This window comes from Camelina sativa, chromosome 8 (assembly GCF_000633955.1).
Source record: "Camelina sativa cultivar DH55 chromosome 8, Cs, whole genome shotgun sequence".
Classification (NCBI taxonomy): Eukaryota; Viridiplantae; Streptophyta; class Magnoliopsida; order Brassicales; family Brassicaceae; genus Camelina; species Camelina sativa.
This window is the reverse complement of record NC_025692.1, coordinates 2,632,678-2,654,171: the sequence shown is the minus strand read 5'-3', so window position 1 is coordinate 2,654,171 and position 21,494 is coordinate 2,632,678. Positions and strand designations below refer to the sequence as shown.

The 21,494-nt window shown below is 34.7% G+C and overlaps 5 protein-coding genes across 6 annotated transcripts; 2 read left to right on the top strand and 3 right to left on the bottom strand.

Annotated features, from left to right (window-relative positions):
• LOC104705788 (probable WRKY transcription factor 72) lies at positions 270-2,878 on the bottom strand. The gene is made up of 4 exons (XM_010421865.2): positions 2,736-2,878; positions 2,008-2,610; positions 1,769-1,882; positions 270-1,293 (listed from the first exon to the last, which is right to left on the bottom strand). The coding sequence occupies exons 1-4, from the start codon at positions 2,802-2,804 to the stop codon at positions 454-456; spliced, it is 1,626 nt and encodes a 541-aa protein (XP_010420167.1). The 5' UTR covers positions 2,805-2,878; the 3' UTR covers positions 270-453.
• On the bottom strand, positions 7,222-9,254 carry LOC104705787 (plant cysteine oxidase 1-like). The gene is made up of 5 exons (XM_010421864.2): positions 8,841-9,254; positions 8,626-8,753; positions 8,396-8,525; positions 7,761-7,976; positions 7,222-7,609 (listed from the first exon to the last, which is right to left on the bottom strand). The coding sequence occupies exons 1-5, from the start codon at positions 9,115-9,117 to the stop codon at positions 7,473-7,475; spliced, it is 888 nt and encodes a 295-aa protein (XP_010420166.1). The 5' UTR covers positions 9,118-9,254; the 3' UTR covers positions 7,222-7,472.
• LOC104705786 (probable pectate lyase 19) lies at positions 10,269-13,859 on the bottom strand. 2 transcript variants are annotated; one of them, XM_010421863.1, is made up of 5 exons: positions 13,451-13,859; positions 13,143-13,363; positions 11,808-12,442; positions 10,778-11,023; positions 10,269-10,689 (listed from the first exon to the last, which is right to left on the bottom strand). In XM_010421863.1, the coding sequence occupies exons 1-5, from the start codon at positions 13,642-13,644 to the stop codon at positions 10,465-10,467; spliced, it is 1,521 nt and encodes a 506-aa protein (XP_010420165.1). In that variant the 5' UTR covers positions 13,645-13,859; the 3' UTR covers positions 10,269-10,464. The 2 variants fall into 2 exon arrangements, with proteins under 2 accessions (XP_010420165.1, XP_010420164.1); XM_010421862.2 differs by having other exon boundaries at positions 11,808-12,529; positions 13,332-13,363.
• LOC104705785 (auxin efflux carrier component 8-like) lies at positions 16,371-18,558 on the top strand. Its single transcript, XM_010421860.1, has 6 exons — positions 16,371-17,211; positions 17,297-17,477; positions 17,838-17,923; positions 18,035-18,192; positions 18,287-18,363; positions 18,472-18,558. The coding sequence occupies exons 1-6, from the start codon at positions 16,680-16,682 to the stop codon at positions 18,536-18,538; spliced, it is 1,101 nt and encodes a 366-aa protein (XP_010420162.1). The 5' UTR covers positions 16,371-16,679; the 3' UTR covers positions 18,539-18,558.
• Positions 19,218-21,433, top strand: LOC104705783 (mitochondrial outer membrane protein porin 3). Its single transcript, XM_010421859.2, has 6 exons — positions 19,218-19,358; positions 19,845-19,912; positions 20,162-20,272; positions 20,369-20,455; positions 20,570-20,778; positions 20,883-21,433. Exons 1-6 carry the CDS (start codon positions 19,310-19,312, stop codon positions 21,187-21,189), a joined length of 831 nt encoding a protein of 276 aa, XP_010420161.1. The 5' UTR covers positions 19,218-19,309; the 3' UTR covers positions 21,190-21,433.

The window sequence follows — 21,494 nt, the reverse complement described above, 5'->3', positions numbered from 1 at the left end:
CGGTAGCTCTAGCGTACACGGCTGCAAACTTCGACGACCCGGGGACAGTTCCTCGAATCGGTTTACGCTTCTTTCTTGTCATGAGAAGAAATTTCCGACCACCGGCGTGAGGCCGACATCGGGGACAAGGGGAGGAAAAGGTTCTACAACACAAATTTCATTGCTCTTGTTCTTTATCTTTTGATTACTTTACTAGATAAATGAATTATTAATTGTATCATCTCATTCTAAATTCAATTAGATTAAATATTTGCTATATACACAAGAAAAACATTAAAATTGTACATTTAATTTTGGTTTATTTGAATTCTGTTCCACAGTTTCCTAACTTGAAAACAAAAAAATAAACACTTTCGAGAGATGGACGAACAAGAATCAACATCTTTTGATACAATATACTAAAACACCTAATAAAAAAATCACCCCAAAAATGAAGAAAAACAGGAAGAACCTCTAGCTTTTCTCTTCCTTGTTAACGAAACTAGTCGTAGAAGACGAAGAAGAAGAATTCTTGAACATAGAGAAGGGAGGAAGTTGCGACGATGGTTGGTCCAAAGACGCACCCGTTTGATTACTAGCCATTATGTTAGACATCAATAAGCTGCTAAAATAGCCTCCACATCCTTTGTTATTATTCGTCGTGGTGGTTTGTTGAATGGAATTTCGTGGACCGGCGACCTGTTGTTCCCCGTTGGATCCCACCATAGATGAGATCGCTGCTGCGATCACCGAGTGGAAACTTGGGTCGGAAGTAAGCGCTTTTGTTAGGGTTTCTGTTAAGGACTGGCTATTTTGGACTGTTTTCCCTAGGTTGGACGTCCCAAACTGGACGTTATTGTAAGGATATGGAGTATAAGAAGAATACCCATTACCCCAAATCGCCGGTAGGTTAAGATTAGACGAGGTTGATGATGACGATGCATTAGACGAGAAATTTAGGCTTGTGGATGGGAATCTTTGGAAAGAGTTTGAGAACTTGTTGAAATTTAAAGAAGGCAATGAAGAAGAAGATGGGTGTTGTGGGGCGGTGAGGTCTAGAGTGACGGTGGGGTGTAATGGGGAGTGAAGAGTGGGTGAATAGAAGGATTTGTTGCTGTTGTTGAATCTTGAATTATCGTATAGGTTGTTTCCTATTATTTCGGCGGCTGATGAGGAGGAGGAGCCGGAGAGGATCATGGAGGCGGCGGCTGAGGTGGTGGAGGCCATTGTGGTGGCTGAGAGTGGAAGAGGGTGGCTGTGTGTTCCTTCATAGGTTGTGATTAGTATGGACATGTCATCTGCACATCTTTGGACCTAAAACCAATCATTGTTTAAGAGAAATTGTTAGATCTTTTTTTTTGTTTGGATGTTACATTGGCCGCTACAAATATTTCTACGATAACATAAGGAAAACACAAACGCAAGAAAACAAAACAGTCGTTGTCATAGTACTATATAGTAAGGATTGTTCAATTTTGATGTCTATGGACACCATTCAAACTACTAGTCTGCGAACGATGTTGAATAATAAATGGTTCATGATGCCTCTATCTAATCTAACCAAGTTAAACTAAACAATTCATCGAAAAGACCAACAAATTCTTTAATTTTTCCTTCATATTGTCTAATATTTTTCTGAATGAAAAAAAACTCTATCAGATCCAAACCAAACCAAGATGAAATTCAATCACAGTGTTTTTTCGATTAAAATTTGACTAGTTCATACTTTACCAAACTAATTTCTTTAAAAAAAAATGAAAAACCAGGGTTATTTGGTAGATATATATACCTGTTTTCTGACTGGACATCCAGGTGCAACCGTGCAGCGATAATATGCTCGTGGACATGGGTTTCCTTTTGCAATCTTTTGTCCATATTTTCTCCATTGACAACCATCATTCATCTATACAGCATATAACAAGCATGTCCGAATCAATATTGATCATAGATACATAATCAAATTGTTTTACAATGACCGACGTTACGTTATAGATCAATTTAGAATGTATATAAATCAAAAGGACGTACCGTTGGTGTGTCACATCTTGCTCTAACACAAACTCTAGCTCTCTTAACATGGTTTTGTTGACCGGCCTCACCTTCAACATCGCCACCGGAGGCTGGTGCCGGAGAGCTTCTCTTTCCGGTAACTTTACTTGGCGGCCAGGTTTCTCCAGGAGCTTCTTCTGTGCTATTTTCCAGGCTAGAATTGGCCGTGTTATCCATAGATAAACTCACGTTTAATTCACGGCCGTCGCCGTTATTGATCCCTAAGGTCAAGCCGGCCTTGGTCAACTCTTTGTCAGCGTTGAATTCTGCGCTCTTTGCGTCTTTCTCTTCCTTTTTGGGGATGCTATCACTCGGGGAAGAACTTCTTCTCCCGAGTGAAAGTGATACAAGCTCGCGTTCTTGATCAAAAGAACTCAAATCTGTCGTATTTGGCTTGGGATGATTTTGGTTTTGGGTTGGGTTGTCTGAAGGTTCTTGTTGAATTATGTCGAAGAATCTGAGTTTGAGAGTTTTGTAATCACTTTCAATTCGTTCCAGCATCCCTTTAAGCTTCTCGTTCTCTTCCTTCACCTCGCTCATCTCGGCCTTGGCAGATTCAAGTTCTTGATGATCACCATCATCCTAATAAAAAGATCATTGCATAAAAAAATTGATTAACTTCTCAACTAAATCTAAAATTGTCCAAGGAGTTCTTTCATTGACATATATAGTTTCTGTATATTAACATATAGAGTTGGTATATTTACCTTAACAGATCCAAAAACCTTATCCTTAAGAGGAGAATCTGAAGCGGGTAACTTCAAGAGAACCTCCATTGCTAGAAATGTAAAAGATCTTTGTCTTCTTCTTGTTGTTTGAATTATCTTTCTCTCTTTGTTGTCTCTATTTCTTCTCCATAAACAGAATATCAAACGCTTTACTTATAGCCATATGTGTTTGTGTGTAGTTTCTTCGAGGGGACCCAAAGCGTCAACACTTCAACATGTTCAATTTTTTATTTTATTTTAATTGAATTTTGGTACTTTTTCCTCCAATCATATCTGTGTAATATATTCTAAACTAACTAGGGAAAATAAATAAATTGTTTCCTGACTTTGTTGATAATATTACCACTTCTCCGTTTTAGTAGGGTCAATTAAAATAAATATTACAACTAGTACATAAAAAAAAATACCTTTTTAATCATAGTTAGTAGTATAATTTTCGAATCTTTTTGTATGTTTTGACTTTTAAAAAGCATAAAAATAAATTTGAATACATATTAGTGAATTTAATGGTATTTAACATAAACCTAATGAAGAACTTTTACATGTAAACTTTGATGAATTTTAATAAGGAGTATAAATTTCCTTCTTATTAATTGAACCAAGTGTAGGTAGAGTCTATATGGATCTTGATTATTAAATTAGAGTACACTATTAAAATGTCCAAATGCAATAAATGAAACTAGTTAATTCCTATAAGAAAGAGCCTAAATGTACGGCGTCAAATAGAGATTGTATAATGTGAAAGGATATGTCCTTGAAGCTTCATGGGAGAAGACTTATATTTCTTGGCCTCACATCCACATGAGCATTCGTCAACTCTTTAAATCTATATTGTTCCTTTATTTAGTGTATTTATTAGGCCTCCCTCATCAAACACATGTTTTCCAAATTTGTACCAATTTACACAATCACAGAGACATACCATTCAGTTTATCCAAGTGTACATATATAGACGATAATATTTCTGTTTGGTAACAGAAATTGTATAATCACGACATAATTCTTCGGATTTTGTGTTCTACCATGTGAGTGACAAAAAAATGCCATTTTCTTATATGTACATTCGTTACTTCTTTACTTAGGGTTTCTAACATTTTATTCTGTATATTTTTTAACTTTAGATATTTGTTTAGTATTATTAATCTTTACCAGAAAATAAGTATTTTATTTGAATTAGATTCGAGTATAATTCAACAATAGGTCATTAAGTAACAAATCTATAAAAAGTCAAATCATGCACATAACAAGAGAAAGGATAAGAGACATAGAGCTAAAGAGAGAGCCAAAAAAGGATCTGAGATTTTCACCTCATACGGCTCCTCGTTCAATTCTTTCGAAGTAACAGCATTAGGCATTTGATTAATGTTATATATGTAATGTAAACCTTGTTCATATGGTAGGCCAAAGGGTGCGTATACCGGTCAATACGCTGGTCACACACGGTAATTATATGATTTCGTCAACTATTGACTTTGCTAATAAAAATATTAATCATTTTTTCCAATGTTATTATCATATTTTTGTTACATCTATTTTCATTTAATCATTTTATAACCAATTAACTTGCGAATGTCAAATGCTTCACATAGTTGATACTTGATATATATAGTTGTCAAATTTCGTCAATGACGTAACGCTGCATCTGCATGGCGTTGAAAAAGAAACATGCATTATTCGTTGGTTCTATTCTAGCTCTTATTATAGAAAGTAACATATAGAAATAGTTTAGTTTCAACTCTTAGATATAAGGAAATACATATTTTATTATTTATAATTATACACATATGAGCGTTATTCGTAAACAAGTAAAATTACGAAGGGAGCACATTAAGTAGCTAACCATTTCTTATTGATATAAGCTAGCAAATTGTAAAAAAAAAAAAAAAAAATTATAAAGTTCGTAGTGCCGTCTTTCCTGTCTCCAATTCTTCAAACCTAACAATTTATAGTTTTTTTTCAAATCAATACTATAATTTATAAATGTTCGTAGTGCCGTACCTAACTATAAGAAGAAAAAGGAATAAAAACGGATTTTTGATTATGATCGCACAGCATTTAATAAATTTATTTCGTGAATATGATTAAATTTACATATAGCCAAGTTGAATCTTGAATACTTAATTGGGTCTCGATCCAAGTTTTCATTTTTTTATCTTTTGGGGATCCAAGTTTTCTATTTTTTATCTCAAAAAAAATATTAGTAAACATTTTGATCAACTCAACTTACATACATCATCCCTTTTGCGCAAATTTGTTAAATATATAAACTAAAGACTTTCTTGTTAAATATTATAAATGTGAACAGTTCATTATAAGGTTAAGTAAACATCGTGGTTGCAATGTGGCTTTTGTTTAATTGATTAAACAAAACGGCTTACTTTTTTTCTTTTTTCTTTTTTTTTTGACATCAAATAGAACAGCTAACTATTAAATTAGTAATGAGATATTACATTAGCACGTCCCACATGATTAATTCGATTAACTAAGTAAAACTATTTGTACTAATTACATGGAAATTTTAAAGTGTTTAATGATAATCTTTTGTTAATTTGTTGATGTACGCCATTACTCTTTTTTTCTTTTTTTGCAAAGCCATTACTCTCTTTACCTGTAAATTTCATCTTTTTAATGAAAAAGTTTTTGTTTTTGTTTTTTTTTGTTTTTTTTTGTGATGACTAACCCTTCAGTTAAATTTTAAAGAGTGATGCTGAAATTTTAATATTTTTATGTGGAAAACTATTGATGCTTAAATCATCCATAGTAGGACAAAGGAAGATTATCAACCTTTTAGTCTTATTTAGACAATAAAAAGTCTTTGGTCAACTGTATTAATTATTTTTCTTCCTATATATTAGCGATAATTTTCTTTAATCAGTTCCAGTGTATTAGTTATGTTCATATGGTCACACTGTTTAATAGTAAATTTGCAAGAAATAAATTGAATTTTTCAGACAATGAGTGAATGAAAGGGTCAACTAGCATGTCTCTAAGACTTGCATTGCAAAGACAGATCAGCGATCTTGACCTGAACTTTCATAGAATTGGGTTATCTGGTTAATATATCCAAAACACTTACAATTTTTTTTTTGGAAATGACCTTCTCAATTTCTATTACTTCCGACGAAAATTTGAATGAAATTATTAATTATATGATTTTAAATTTAATGTTACTGTAATCTCGATTTGATATTAATGAAGTTTTTTTGGCATGAAAATAACCAATAATCTGTATCTGTTGATTTTCAATTTAATGTTACTGTAATCTCGTTTTTATATTTATGTATATTTAGAGAGATGTGATAAATAAAATTGTTAGTATAAAATGTTTGATATTTACATTGTGTACATTGTGACGAAGAATTCGCATTTGCTGGTCATTAATACGAAATACAGTTATACTAAACTTACAAGTTATTTTTGTGTCATCAACTTGCGAACAGATTGTATAATGACCTAAGGTCAATGGTTTAGATTTAGACATTGAAATTAAACAAATAAAGAAAGAAAGATTTATAAAGTTTAAAAGACAAGTTGGAGATTCTCTATATTGAAATTTTAGGTCAATGGTTTAAGATTGGTCATTGAATGAATTGTTATTTAATTATTTTTTGTTGGGTTAAGGCTCCCATCTCTATGCATTATCCAAGATATTTGAATTCAAAACTAATCAATTTTAAATTAGCAGATATATAGTCTTGATTTTAAGTTGAAGGAATCATAGTACATGTCCATGTACATCTTGTAGTACTCTTCTCCGTGGAAATTGAGCACATCGGCCGGTTTAAATTCCAAAGTTCTTAAACCAACTATCCGGTTAATTGCTATATCGTTGCAATTGCTATATCGTTGCTTGGAATATATCCAAGTACTTTGTCCTAAGTCAGCATACAACCTCAACAGAAAAGGAAAAGAAAGAAACAACGCAACGTTCAGAAATTAATTTAGTTCTCTAACAATGGGATCTCCTCCAATAATTGATAACGAAATGAAGATTTTTTTTCTACAATCCATATGCAATAATTATATCAAAGCCATCCAAGCTAAGAGTAAGAGCATCACCAAGAGCTACTTCATTTTTCAAGTATACAAAGACTTAGATATTTGAAGTATGAGTCCTCTTCAATGGTAAAACTATTCAACTTCAAAGGAATTTGTATTTAGGAGTATAATAATTTTCATATTGATCATAAATAAATAAGATCATAAAAACTTTTATAATAAACTAAAAACGTTTGCAACAGACGACACAATGGTTTTTTCTATTTTTTGTCAGACCAAAATCTATGAATGAACCAAAAAGATCAACTTCTCAAACGAACTAACCTTGCATTCAAACAAATTGATTTTTCCTTTTGTTAAATGTTATTGTGTGTGTTTATATCATTAGAAAATGGAGATCAACTCAAGATTTAATCAACAAAAAAAAAAAACAATCAAAACAAATTCTAAAACCCCTGATTCTGAATACATATCAAGTCAAGTCCATTTTATTTTGGTTACTACTATTGGAAAGAAAGAACTTGAACATAGAGACCAAGATTTAGACTAAAACCAGTAAAGTTCTTTCCTATTTTCCTGTGTTGCTTTCCTGTTCTTTTTTATGTACAAAGAAGAATTTAAACTAAAGAAAAGAAAGAAAAAAAAAAAAAAAAAAAAAAAAAANAGGAAAAAAAAAGCTGATTCGAAATCTGAAAAGTGAAAAGGATAAAAGAGCTCTCAATCATCAACCTTTGGGCCTCTGTATAATGCTCCAACTACGTTCGTATGATCTTCTGGATTATCATCCCTTTCTTGCAACCATGCATAATAACCTTCCTTCTCCTCTTCTTCACATCTAAACACCTCATCATCCCCTGAAAACAACATAAACTTTTAATCGACATGTCTAATTATGATAGTAAACTTTTAATCGACATGTCTATTTATGATAGTTAACTTTTAATCGACATGTCTAATTATGATGTAAAGACTATTCATGATTAGTATGTTATATAAGAAGCTGACCTGATGAGGGTTTGTCGAAAGGGAAGTCTAGAAAATAAGTGCAATCTTCCGGATTGGAGTAAGGGGGCCCGAGCACGTCTAGCACCGCGCAAGCTGTTTTAGCTGTGAACCGATGCATGTTCCCGCCATCATCCGGATACAAAATCGAGGCGTTACATGGCGCGGTGAATGTTGAGTCCACCTTCAATTTCGCTAGCCGTGTTTTTGGATCTCTCACTACAGTTGTGATTAGAGTAGACCAAAGCGAATTAACTTTACTTACAGTAACATTAAGTCTAATACGGAGACATTACAACTTAATTTGCTTGGTAAGTGGTAACACTGCGCTGCGGGATGGCAAAATTTCGCAAAACAGTGTAAATGAAAAAAAGTGGTACACCACATCCCCTATAATACTATCAACGTTCCCCACCACTTTAGGTATTACCAATCATAGCCTATAACGTTGAACCAAATTGGGATATTGGATCTTCTACATAAGAAGTTAAAAGTGACTTATTTTTTTTTTCCCTTATATCACAATGCTCATTCTAATATCTAATGAACCAACCATATATAGTAACTGCAAGATGACAATAACAAACAAGTACTCTCACAGTCTCACAAAAGTTTTCTTGGGATGAAAGTAAACTTACTTGGAGCATCAACCACCCAATCATACGACTTGATGTGCATTGTACCAAAGAGTATCTTACTAAAAACAGTCATCCCTGGATGGTTATGAAGCGGAATGACACCAGAAGGCGGCAAACAGAATATCCCAATCTGCCATAAAAAAAAAAAAAAAAAAAAAACCCNAATCATCATGATTACTTATACCACAAGAAAGAGAACAACATACAAGTGAGAGTGTTTCTTTTTATACCGAGAATTGAGCACATTCGTGTAGATGCAGATACGTTATCGGCGGCGAAGACCCATTATCTAGTCCGACGTTTGGTCGGAAATACGGCATGGTCGGAGTTAAACCGACATCCTCTGGTTTCATATTGTCTGATATAAATCAAAAACCAACAAATGAAAAACTCAAAACTTATGAAAAAACCTAAAACAAGAATCTGATAAAAAAAATGTGAATACCAAGAATCTCTCGTAGGAGTTGGATTTTATCTAGAGAAGGAACAACACCAGGACCACAATCAGAGAACACTTGTTTGCAAGTATTAAACAGCCGCCGCACCGGCGTGATCTCATCATCAACCGGAGAATCAATCTTATTCTTCCGTCGCCATGTCATCAGCACCTTCTTGTTCTTCTTCTTCTTCTTCTTGTTAACAGAATTGGGATTAGCCTTACATTGATTCTTACTAGAAATCAATTCCAAAACATCTTTCTCTGGTTTCATCTCAAACCCCATAAATCTCACCAAACTCAACCTAATAGCACTGAAAATATTAAAAAAAAAATCTGAATCTGGGGAATGGTTTAAAGAAGAGAAGAATGAATTGAGAGAGAAGTATAAAACAGGGGAAAAAGAAAAGAAAAGGAAAAAAAAATAATACTATAAGAAAAAAGAGAAGATAGAGAGATACCATTACCAATACAAAACCAGGGGCCATTCTTTTCAAATCCTATGGGCTCTCTGTTTTGTTTTCTCAAACAGCGGAATTCTTTTTTTTTTTTTTTTTTTTCCGTTTCGGTCTTCGCAAAGGGGTAGATTTGGAATTGTACGCACACACTAAAATGTTTTTTATACATTACCACTTGCTCGGTTTACTCGGTTATGCTTAAACCGGATTTTATCATCTTACAATGCAATCAAATTAACTTACGAATGGTTGATTCATCGATATGGAAATATTGATTCATTCCACAAATAGGAATGAAAAAAAGTAACTTGGATGTGTTTTTTGAACTACTTTACAATCAGAGGATGGTTTTGTTTGTGTGTTTTTTTTGGTGGTGGCTATGTTTGTTTATGCGTTTGCTTTAAGTGAAGGCATTCGTGTATAGATTAGATAAGGAAAATGCCGAGTTTGGCCTTGAAATCTTTTTTTCCTCGCCGGATTGTATGGGAATGAGTACTAGGAATCTTTGTTTTTTGTTATCTTAATTTTTATACATATTTTAAAAATATATATATAGTATTTGTTTTGGCATCCTTTGATATTCTTTGTCAAGATTATTTTATTTATTTTCAGGTCGTATAATTATTTGAGATCTTTGACAATGAAGCAATTAAAAAGCACATAACAAATCGGAATTGCTCGCAAAAATCGGAACATGTTTGATTGTATGGTTCCAACTCTATTCTCTTTGCTGATGATATTTTTCTTAATATAAAAAAAATCTCTAATATTCACTGTCATCTACCCTTAAATAACATGTTGTTAACACACTTTTTATTTTTAGGAATGTGTTTTAGGCGGATTTAAATCCGTATAATAACACAAAATATTATATACATGTTGGTCAAAACACACAATAAAATTACTGAACTGAAGCGACCAAATGTGGAAAGTGGACTATGTACTTATAGTACAAGAAGCAGCTGTATTCGCTTGCTTTTTTATATATATAACTTGTTAATCATTACACAAACAAACAAAAAAATATCCTTACAAATTAGAGCTTTTTTTGTTGTTGTTTAATCATTTTTACCCCTTAATTCTTTATTTCCTGAACTAGATTAGAAGCAAAAAAATCAAAATGTTGGAAAAAAATTGTCTTTGAGACATTCAGTAGTACATTAAAAAGAAACGTTCTAACAGCGTTTTCCGACTCTGCAATCAAGTGCTCCAGCGTACTTGGTCAGCTTAGAAACAGCCATTCCATTTTTGGGTTTGATCATTTGTTTCCTAGTGTGTGCGCATTTGAAATGAGGGTTACCAGATTGTCTGAAATAAGCTCCGTTCATGAATACATCTTTCTCGGATCTCCAGATCCAGTGTTTCCACTCGTCCTCCGGAGCATAGTCCCTCTTTGTCACCTACACATTCATTCATATTTTTTATAAGTTTTACAAAAATCTAATATATATACCCCAAACTTCTCATTTTGGTATTTTTTTTACGTACCTCTCTGTAATGAGGTTTGTGTGGAGGAGCTATGAATCGGTTTCCATGGCTGAGAATTGTTGGACCTTGACTACCTCCAATTGCGTAAAGCTCCCAATGAGTGTAGTCGTTGTTCACAACATGAACAAATCCCCATCGGATCCTAGGCATCCTCTGTACAAGTCCTTTACCAAAATGGTTATAGGCCACTGTGACTTGCATATGCTTGTCCGCTTCGTTCGTGTTTTGCGCACCAAGCAACATCACCTACACACGCGCGCAGACAAATCCCCAAAAAATGCAAATTTAGTGGTTAATATCAATGATCAATATATAATGTAATCTTAAAGTAATACGGATAAATTTGGATGCTCACATCGTTGTGGTGGGTGAAGTGAGAGTTAGAGATTGTAATGCCAGTGGATCCAACGATGGCATCAATGAGTCCATCTTGACATTTTGACATCGAAATATGGTCAAGCCAAATGTTAGACGAACCGTAAATCGATAAACCGTCTCCATCGGCTCTAGTCCTCATTCCGAAATGGTCTACCGAGTCTCGGATCATACCACCGCTACTCTCGGAAATGTGGTGAATGTGCAATCCATGGATGATGACGTTTTTCACAAACTGCATCGTGATCCCTGCGCCATGCGCGATATGGACATTAGCTCCTCGTGCATCAATCGTCTTGTGGCTATTAATCAGAAGCTCTTGGCTTAAACGAATGCTCATATCGTTCTTGAAAATGATCCAGAGAGGTTCCTTCTGGATTACGGCGTGACGCAATGTCCCGGGTTTCGGGTTCACCATGTCCTCGTCGAGGTTGCTTGTGACCACATAGATGCGTCCGCGTTTTCCTCCAGTCGTCCTGTGGCCGAACCCTCGGACGCAGCGTGTAAGCTTCTTACGACGCTTGGCCCAATTCGTACGGCAACGCCAACNACACGCGCGCAGACAAATCCCCAAAAAATGCAAATTTAGTGGTTAATATCAATGATCAATATATAATGTAATCTTAAAGTAATACGGATAAATTTGGATGCTCACATCGTTGTGGTGGGTGAAGTGAGAGTTAGAGATTGTAATGCCAGTGGATCCAACGATGGCATCAATGAGTCCATCTTGACATTTTGACATCGAAATATGGTCAAGCCAAATGTTAGACGAACCGTAAATCGATAAACCGTCTCCATCGGCTCTAGTCCTCATTCCGAAATGGTCTACCGAGTCTCGGATCATACCACCGCTACTCTCGGAAATGTGGTGAATGTGCAATCCATGGATGATGACGTTTTTCACAAACTGCATCGTGATCCCTGCGCCATGCGCGATATGGACATTAGCTCCTCGTGCATCAATCGTCTTGTGGCTATTAATCAGAAGCTCTTGGCTTAAACGAATGCTCATATCGTTCTTGAAAATGATCCAGAGAGGTTCCTTCTGGATTACGGCGTGACGCAATGTCCCGGGTTTCGGGTTCACCATGTCCTCGTCGAGGTTGCTTGTGACCACATAGATGCGTCCGCGTTTTCCTCCAGTCGTCCTGTGGCCGAACCCTCGGACGCAGCGTGTAAGCTTCTTACGACGCTTGGCCCAATTCGTACGGCAACGCCAACATTTATCTATCGGGTTACTTGCGGTACAAGGTCCCTTAAGCTTACTCCATTTTCCTTTGCCTTTACCTCTTAGGCTTCGTCTCGTGCTCTTTGTCGAGTTTCCGACCATTTTAATACCCTCTTCTTCCTCCTCTTCAGGCTTCGCACCGCCATGTTCCTCTTCAAGCTGCGCACCGCTATGTTCCTCTTCAGGCTGCGCACCGCCATGTTCCTCTTCAAGCTGCACAGCGCCATCTTCCTCGGTCTCCGTAGCATCAGTAGAGTTGCTACATATATATATACACCAAACCAAAACACAGGAATCAAACACAGTAATGTTTTTGGGTTCGAACTCAGATATTGACTTGACTTACTCGTANGGAAATGTGGTGAATGTGCAATCCATGGATGATGACGTTTTTCACAAACTGCATCGTGATCCCTGCGCCATGCGCGATATGGACATTAGCTCCTCGTGCATCAATCGTCTTGTGGCTATTAATCAGAAGCTCTTGGCTTAAACGAATGCTCATATCGTTCTTGAAAATGATCCAGAGAGGTTCCTTCTGGATTACGGCGTGACGCAATGTCCCGGGTTTCGGGTTCACCATGTCCTCGTCGAGGTTGCTTGTGACCACATAGATGCGTCCGCGTTTTCCTCCAGTCGTCCTGTGGCCGAACCCTCGGACGCAGCGTGTAAGCTTCTTACGACGCTTGGCCCAATTCGTACGGCAACGCCAACATTTATCTATCGGGTTACTTGCGGTACAAGGTCCCTTAAGCTTACTCCATTTTCCTTTGCCTTTACCTCTTAGGCTTCGTCTCGTGCTCTTTGTCGAGTTTCCGACCATTTTAATACCCTCTTCTTCCTCCTCTTCAGGCTTCGCACCGCCATGTTCCTCTTCAAGCTGCGCACCGCTATGTTCCTCTTCAGGCTGCGCACCGCCATGTTCCTCTTCAAGCTGCACAGCGCCATCTTCCTCGGTCTCCGTAGCATCAGTAGAGTTGCTACATATATATATACACCAAACCAAAACACAGGAATCAAACACAGTAATGTTTTTGGGTTCGAACTCAGATATTGACTTGACTTACTCGTAATGACGCTCATGAAAGTGATCGACGATTTCGTAAGGATCAGAATGATAAGCTTGTAGAGTGAATTCTCGGGCTTCGTCGGCTCGTCGCGACCAATACTCGTCCAACTCAGAAATGTTGCCTCGTATGGTCGGAATCAGACCGGCAATACAAAACATAAACATCAACTTTAACAACCTAGCCATCTCCATCTTTTTTCTTCTTTTTTTTTTTTTTTTTTTTTTTTTTTTTTTCTTTTTTTTTTTCTTAGAAAACAGTTTGCTAATATCTAAACAATCTTTTCTTGTTCCCTTATTTTCTTAAGGGGTTAAGATTTAAATGGAGAATTACGAAGCTTTCGACATGGCTTTAGGTCGTTTTTCTATATTTTTTTTCTTTTTCTTTGAGAGCCTAAAGCCTCTAGATGATGAATCGTACTACGAATTTTTAAATATGTGAAGTTTTGATGTTTAAATAAAGTTGATTAAGAAGTAATCTCCAATTTTAGAAATGTACCGCTAAGGATGGAGAGCCGTCATTTTTAATTTGTGGATAGTTTCTTCATTTTTATTTTAAATTCATCATTTTTAGCACCCAAAATTTTCCTTTGTTTAGGTTTATTTGAGATAAAAATAGGTGAAGATGTTGTGTTGAATGAAGTTTTATAAGGTTTAGAACATGTGGTGAAATCTCTGCTAAGTGGCTGTAATGGATGAAACATGGATACAAAAATACATCACATATGTCACAGTGGTAGTGCAACAGTAGTTCAAACAAAGAGAGTTGACAGAACTAACACAAGGAATGAAGTATTACTTGATACATATGCTGGTAGAGCAAAGTAGCACTTGGTAATTGTGCTGACACATTGATTAATACAAAGCAAAGAAGATAAGATGTTGAATCAACAACTCTGCGGTTAGAAATATTAGAGGATGTATCAAACGTCTGAACCAGTTCTTGTACTAGTCCGACGTTAATACATGAAGTAGTACAAGAAGCTCAATTAAAGAGTTTGAGTACATAAGCTTAAGGCCGACTTGGACAAGCCAAGTGGCGGCTGCTGAGCTGGATGAACATCTTGAATGGAAGATTCAAGATGAAATCATGGAGAGAAACTTTTCTATTTGTTGTATAATAGGAAATTCATGTTTGTTGTATAATAGAAAACTTGTCAATCCTAGGGGTTGTGCAATTGTTAATCTCCCAATTCCTATTTGTTGTATAATAGGAAAGTTGTCAACCCTAGCGGTTGGGCAATTGATATAAATACCAAGAAGGTCCTTCATGAAGACTTGCACGCTTCAAGGTAGTTTTGAGAGATGCACACAAGATGTGTGGTGTCGCCCCATCAATAAGATAGAGAGATCTTTTGATGGTTTATTCAGCTAGAAAAAAATGATAGGCATATTAGTGTTGTATCATATGCAGTTGTAATTGCTATCTTGTTCTAGTGAATTTGTTCTGGACTAGGTCCCGGGATGTAGGAAAAACTGAACCCCGTTAACAAAGCTCTTGCGTTATTTACTTTATGCTCATACAAAGTCAAAGTCGATCATTCACGTACTTAAGCATATAGAGTTAGCCACAAATATGCGTTTTCAATAGGAAGATCTATTATATATCTTAATCTATATTTATTTTGAATTTTTTTTCATTCATTTTGATCTGTTGTTTCAATAGAAAGACACCTAGATTGATGGACATGCTATGTTTCTTTCTTCATAGATGTTGATTGTATTTACTGACTTGTATAATACTTTACTTCGAAAAATTACTATATAAGAAGAACTTAGATGGTTTCTAACAATTCATTTTCGTTACAAAGTTCACTCAAGCAAAAAATCATTTATATCTTCAATGGGATGAATATTGATTTGTAAGTTCTTATATATGAATACAATAAAAGTGCCATTAGTTCAGTACAAAAACGTAAGAATATCTTATTATAATTAAGCATTCACCAAGACAATATATGAAGTTATTTATGATTGTACATTTGTAGAAAAAATGATTTGAACTTCTTAATGTTGTTAACATATTATTTTTTTTAAAAAGAACATATGTTGCTAACATTTTTAAAAAGAACTTCATGAGGCTTTGATTCGTTGCCACAGACAAATTTAGCTTTCAAATGTTCCAAAGTTTCTCAGGTTCAATCTAAAATGGTAAGCATTTGCTTCCTTCTTGTAAGAAGCAAACCAAAAGAAAGAGACAATTCTCAATTTAGCAAAAAAGAGAAAACCAAAATTTCCATATATGTTTACAAAAGAATAAGCTTAGTTCTCAATCTTCAAACCAATTTTAGAAACAAACAAATATTATGCTTCCTGATTACTTCCTTCTCAATTAACTTCTTTATTCTTTTAGTTTTCTTTTTGTTCTCATGTCATATATGCCTATGATCTTGCTCTTCAAAAACAAAAACAAAATGCCAATGATGTTTGGTGAAAATATCGGCTAATTAATTAAATAATCATGTATACGCATTATGTACATATGTGTATGTCATATTTAGGAATTACTATCATTACTTTAAGGACATATGGTACCTTATACTATCCCTATCTTATTTGACTAGAAATTTTTATACATCATAACATTGGTGATAAATTATATTTGCATATTAGTAAAGCGGTTTGTAATTTTTTTTTTAAATCAGTTTAAGTATCTAAGGTAAGAAAAAATCAAAGGCTATAAAACTAAAGTTCTGTTGGAGCATATTTAGCTCTTCTTTGTTCATGCAAAAGACAAATTAAACAGCCTTCTCTTTATATCTTTAGTTTTTTTCTTTCTTTTCTTATATAAATTTGGCAAGAATAAAAATGCCAATTTATTCAAAGAAAAAGGAATATTGCGGTGTTTTAAAAAAATAATTCAACAAGAATGCTAGAGAATAGGGAAAATTTTGTTCTTTCAAACAATAATAAGAAAACAAATTTAATCCAGAGTTTTTGTTTCATTTTTCTTCCCTTTGAAACAAAAATTCCATTGTGGAATCAAAAACCTTGAAATTCAAGAGAGTTCCACATTTCAACAAAAGAGAGAAAAAGCCATCAACTTTACACACATATATATATGCCATAAGATCAAACAGTTTCTTTCCATTCATTTGGAAGAAACTGTTCCTCTTCGAGTTTCCTTTCAGATCTTTCATTGTCTGTTTTGGTTTTCTATTGTATGAAAATTAAACAATTTTAGACAATAGAAAAACCATTTGTACAATTTGATCTTGGAAAACAAAAAAATGATCTCTTGGCTTGATGTCTACCATGTTGTTTCAGCAACTGTTCCTCTCTATGTCTCAATGATCTTAGGTTATCTCTCTGCAAAACATCTACAGCTCTTCACACCCGAGCAATGCGCAGGCATCAACAAATTCGTCGCAAAATTCTCTATCCCTTTGCTTTCTTTTCAGATAATCTCTCAAAACAACCCCTTCAAGATGAACCCTAAACTCATTCTCTCGGACATTCTCCAGAAACTCTTAGCCCTTGTTGTGTTAGCCGTGGTTTTAAGATTCTGGCATCCAACAGGAGGAAGAGGAGGAAGACTAGGTTGGGTCATAATCGGGTTATCTATATCCGTGTTTCCAAACACTCTCATTCTTGGAATCCCAATCTTGGCTGCCATCTATGGAGATGAAGCTTCGAGCATCTTGAGGCAGATTGTTGTGTTGCAGAGCTTGATTTGGTACACCATCTTGCTCTTCTTGTTTGAGATTAATGCTGCAAGGGCGAAAACATCTTCTGGATCTTCCACGGAACATAATACAGGAGGTATATAACTAAAAAACTCTTTCCGTTTTTGGATAAATGAAGAAACAATTCCTTTAATGAAAACCTTGGTTTCTTGTAAAACAAGGCAATGAAAATGAAGAAGTAAATAGAGAGGAGGAAGAGCCAAGAGAAGATGAAGTAGCGATAGTGAGAACAAGATCTACTGGAACTATGAAAGTTCTACTGAAAGCTTGCAGAAAGCTAATAATCAATCCTAATACATACGCAACGCTGATCGGAATCATTTGGGCTACTTTACATTTCAGGTGTGAAAACAAAATTTTCTTTTTGAATGAAAACAAAATTCATCTTAGTTCAATCCTTAATAAATCATCTTACACATCTAAAGATTCAATCTTTATTCATCTCACATCTTTTTTTCTCTTTCTTTTTATATTTTTAAAAAGAAAAGTGATATAAATTAGTAGTGAGCTTCTCCTAAGCTTTATGTTTGATCATTTTTTCACATCTTTATTAATTCAATTCTAATTGAATCGAAATGTGATAGTCAAGTAGATATTCCAGTACCTATCATCAAGATTGGCTATAATTATTTTTAAGTTCATTATTATCACATTAAATGTCACTCATGATTAAAAAAAACAAATATATATCTTTCCCAACAGATTGGGATGGGAACTGCCAGAGATGATCGATAAATCAATACACATGATATCTGATGGAGGCTTAGGAATGGCCATGTTCAGCTTGGGTAAGAAAGCGCTATATATATATATATATATATATCTTAATTATTATCTCTACACACACACAAAAATGTGAAGTTCATAAATTATAAAATTAACTATGTGAATTAAAACAGGTCTGTTCATGGCATCACAAAGGAGTATCATAGCATGTGGAACAAAAATGGCGGTTATAGCAATGGTCCTCAAGTTCGTATTAGGACCTGCTCTTATGATTGCTTCTGTGTTTATCATGAGATTACGACATAATCTCTTCAAAATCGCAATACTACAGGTACAAAAAAAAAATAGAATTGATTAGAACGAATCATTGTTAATTAATTGATCATGTGTACTTAATGTATGGTTTGTGTTGCGTATATATATAGGCTGCATTGCCTCAAGGAGTAGTGCTATTTGTTTTTGCAAAAGAGTACAATCTTCATCCGGAGATTGTTAGTACTGGGTAAATTAATAATACTATATACAATTTTGTTTTTTTTTTTTCTTTTCTTCTTCTTGTCAATACTATTTATTTATATATATTTTTGGTTTTGGTTTTGATTTTTTTCAGGGTGATATTTGGAATGCTAATTGCCTTGCCAACAATTTTGGCATATTATTTTGTATTGGACATATGAATATGACATGTATAAAATTGAACTTTTTTAAAAAAGAAATATATATAAATTGGATTTATGTGGTATATAAGTTAAGGAACTTTTTCATAAATGTCAACCCATTCTCTTTGTTCATAAATATTGTAAACCACTCCGAATATTGTAATCTAAAAACAAAAATTGTCGTCTATTAAATAAAAAATATATATGAGAGGTTTTTAATTGCAAAATAATAAATATATAGAAATAAATCTAAAAGAACACCAGTTAAAGAAAATTCAATAGCACATTATCTAACTCTTAAGAAAAAAAATCTAGTATTATATAGATAGAGTCAAAATACTCAAAGCAAAAATAATATTACAGTATTAAAAAAAAAAAAAAAAAAATAGGAGGGAATATAATAAAATAAATATATAATGATATACCAGCACACTCCGCCTGCTTGCCACGCAAAGCAAAATGGAAAAAAGCCAAATAAATATTGTTTAAAAGGAAAAAATAAAAAGTAAAAAATAAAAAGACTTGGACAGTGGGGAATAAAGAAATCAACGGTTGTAAAAGAGGAGACACCGACTCAAGTAATATTTGATCTAACGGTTGAGATATTTTTGCTTGATAAGCAGGGCAAAAAAAATATTAAAAAATAAATAATAAATTAGGGTTTTCTTCTTCTTCTTCTTCCCCCTTATATATCACAACAACACATCACCATTTTTTTTTTTGTTCACTAATTCTTCTTCTCAGCTCTTCTCAGAACTTCTTTGATTTCGTTTTCTCCAAGAAGCAATCATGGTTAAAGGTCCAGGACTCTACACCGAAATCGGCAAAAAAGCCAGAGGTACTACTCGCTTTCGATCCATCTGTTATCTCTTTTTTTGACGCGAATGTGACTGTGTTGTTGGTGAGATTTCTTAAAACATTGAGGTTCTATTTCCTGATCTAGGTTTTGGTTGAGTTTTTTTTTTTTTTTTTGTGAATCGTTTGGGCTCTATTTCTGTTTCTATCGGTTGTGTTTAGGTCGTTGAAATTTTTGTGTGTGGGGGTGCCGTCTTTAATCTTCCTGTTTTTGAGCTGATTGATGATTTCTGTGTTGTTCGTTCCCGCCGTAGATTTTGTGATTTTTTTTTTTTTTTTTTTTTTTTTTTTTTTTTTTTNATTCGTGTGGATGATTAAGAGTAGTAGTTCTCTGGGTTTCAATGTATTTTGAAATTTTTTTTTTAACCTTGGATCTGGAAGAATATGTCTATCAACGTGTACAGTAGTTTGTTTGTAGAGATGAGTAATGAGTTTTTGTTTGAATGTTATGATTATTATTTATGTGTAGATTTGCTGTACAAGGACTACCAAGGAGACCAGAAATTCAGTGTCACCACTTACTCTTCTACCGGTGTTGTAAGTTTCCTTTTATTATTGATTCATGAAAATTTTTCTTTGTACTCTGTTTCCCTATATGGGTTTAGTGTTGCTCAGAATAAGTTTCTGATTTAAGTCTCTTCAGATTTTAGTTCTTTTAGCAGCAATTGTGATTGAAGCTCATGATATTTTACAAGTTTCTGTGTAATTTGGTTTCATGTGGTTTCTAATTTCATCATTAACTTGACTCTTTTCTCTTTTGTGTTATCTGTTGTGGATTTGTTGTAGGCCATCACTACGACTGGAACAAACAAGGGAAGCGTGTTTTTGGGTGATGTTGCTACCCAAGTGAAGAACAAGAACTTCACTGCTGACATCAAAGTTTCCACTGATTCTTCTGTAAGCATTATCTTAATCACAATTACCATCCCATTAACTTGTTTGCTATTATTAGCTTTTTGATTGCTACTTGACGATTTGTATGATATTTTGCAGCTTCTGACCACTTTTACCGTTGATGAGCCTACCCCTGGAGTTAAGGCGATTCTTAGCGCCAAGTTACCTGATCAGAAATCTGGCAAGGTATATCATTGCTTAACTACCTTGTTTGTCTTGTTTTTTTTTTTAACAGTTTTGATATGTTGGAATATGTATTATAACCATTGTGTGTGTGTTCTCTCTCTCTCTTTAAAACAGCTCGAGCTGCAGTATTTCCACGATTACGCTGGTATCGCCACCAGCATTGGATTGACTGGTAGCCCGACTGTCAATTTCTCTGGTGTGGTTGGAACCAACGTTTTGGCTCTTGGTACTGATGTTTCATTCGAAACTGACTCTGGCAACTTCAAACATTTCAATGCTGGTTTGAGCTTCACCAAGGACGATTTGATTGCTTCCCTCACTCTGTAAGTGCCTCCACCTTATGAGATGATGATGGATTCACTGATTCTTAGCTTTCAATGCCTGTGCTGGTTTTAAACAGAGTTCTTTCTTAAATTTTTGTTTGCAGGAATGACAAAGGTGAGAAACTGAACGCATCGTACTACCACATTGTGAGCCCGTTGACCAACACTGTGGTCGGAGCTGAGGTTAGCCACAACTTCACGACCAAAGAGAATGCCATCACTGTCGGAAGTCAACACGCAATTGACCCATTGACCATTGTGAAGGCACGAGTGAACAATGCTGGTATAGCTAACGCACTGATTCAACACGAGTGGCGTCCAAAGTCGTTCTTCACCGTTTCTGGGGAGGTTGACTCGAAGGCGATCGAGAAGAGTGCTAAGGTTGGGATTGCTCTTGCTCTTAAGCCTTGAGAGTAGAGAAACCAACAAAATGATCCCTGAAGGGGTAGAATAGTTATCTCGTTTTCGTCTTTGAATCTTTGGACAAATCTCTCTATGGTTTGCTAAACAATCTTTCATTTGTTTTTTTTCGTTCGTTTCGGTGTTTTGGATTTGTAGAAAATAAGAAAAGAAAAAAAATACTATTGAAAGGATCTTCTCATGAAGATGAAGAACCATTAAGAATCCTTTTTACTTGGTTCCTCTCTTTTTATTTTTTGCTGTCTTGCTAAAAAATACTACTCTGTTCCAATTCCGAGTTCTTTAGTGGATTTTTC

Bases quoted from the DNA above. Each gene is read 5' to 3' on its own strand.
- LOC104705788 (XM_010421865.2), bottom strand. From the start codon at position 2,804: ATGGAGGTTCTCTTGAAGTTACCCGCTTCAGATTCTCCTCTTAAGGAT. The intron at 2,611-2,735 runs GTAAATATACCA...TCTTTTTATTAG, and splicing joins AGGTTTTTGGATCTGTTAAG to GATGATGGTGATCATCAAGA. The intron at 1,294-1,768 runs GTATATATATCT...GATTGGTTTTAG, and splicing joins GATGTCCAGTCAGAAAACAG to GTCCAAAGATGTGCAGATGA.
- LOC104705787 (XM_010421864.2), bottom strand. From the start codon at position 9,117: ATGGGGTTTGAGATGAAACCAGAGAAAGATGTTTTGGAATTGATTTCT. The intron at 8,526-8,625 runs GTATAAAAAGAA...TTTTTATGGCAG, and splicing joins ACGAATGTGCTCAATTCTCG to ATTGGGATATTCTGTTTGCC. The intron at 7,977-8,395 runs GTAAGTTTACTT...TCACAACTGTAG, and splicing joins TTGGGTGGTTGATGCTCCAA to TGAGAGATCCAAAAACACGG.
- LOC104705786 (XM_010421863.1), bottom strand. From the start codon at position 13,644: ATGGAGATGGCTAGGTTGTTAAAGTTGATGTTTATGTTTTGTATTGCC. The intron at 11,024-11,807 runs GTGAGCATCCAA...GCGCGTGTGTAG, and splicing joins ACTTCACCCACCACAACGAT to GTGATGTTGCTTGGTGCGCA. The intron at 10,690-10,777 runs GTACGTAAAAAA...ATGAATGTGTAG, and splicing joins ACAAACCTCATTACAGAGAG to GTGACAAAGAGGGACTATGC.
- LOC104705785 (XM_010421860.1), top strand. From the start codon at position 16,680: ATGATCTCTTGGCTTGATGTCTACCATGTTGTTTCAGCAACTGTTCCT. The intron at 18,193-18,286 runs GTACAAAAAAAA...GTATATATATAG, and splicing joins TCAAAATCGCAATACTACAG to GCTGCATTGCCTCAAGGAGT. The intron at 18,364-18,471 runs GTAAATTAATAA...GATTTTTTTCAG, and splicing joins CCGGAGATTGTTAGTACTGG to GGTGATATTTGGAATGCTAA.
- LOC104705783 (XM_010421859.2), top strand. From the start codon at position 19,310: ATGGTTAAAGGTCCAGGACTCTACACCGAAATCGGCAAAAAAGCCAGA. The intron at 19,913-20,161 runs GTAAGTTTCCTT...GATTTGTTGTAG, and splicing joins CTTACTCTTCTACCGGTGTT to GCCATCACTACGACTGGAAC. The intron at 20,456-20,569 runs GTATATCATTGC...TCTTTAAAACAG, and splicing joins CTGATCAGAAATCTGGCAAG to CTCGAGCTGCAGTATTTCCA.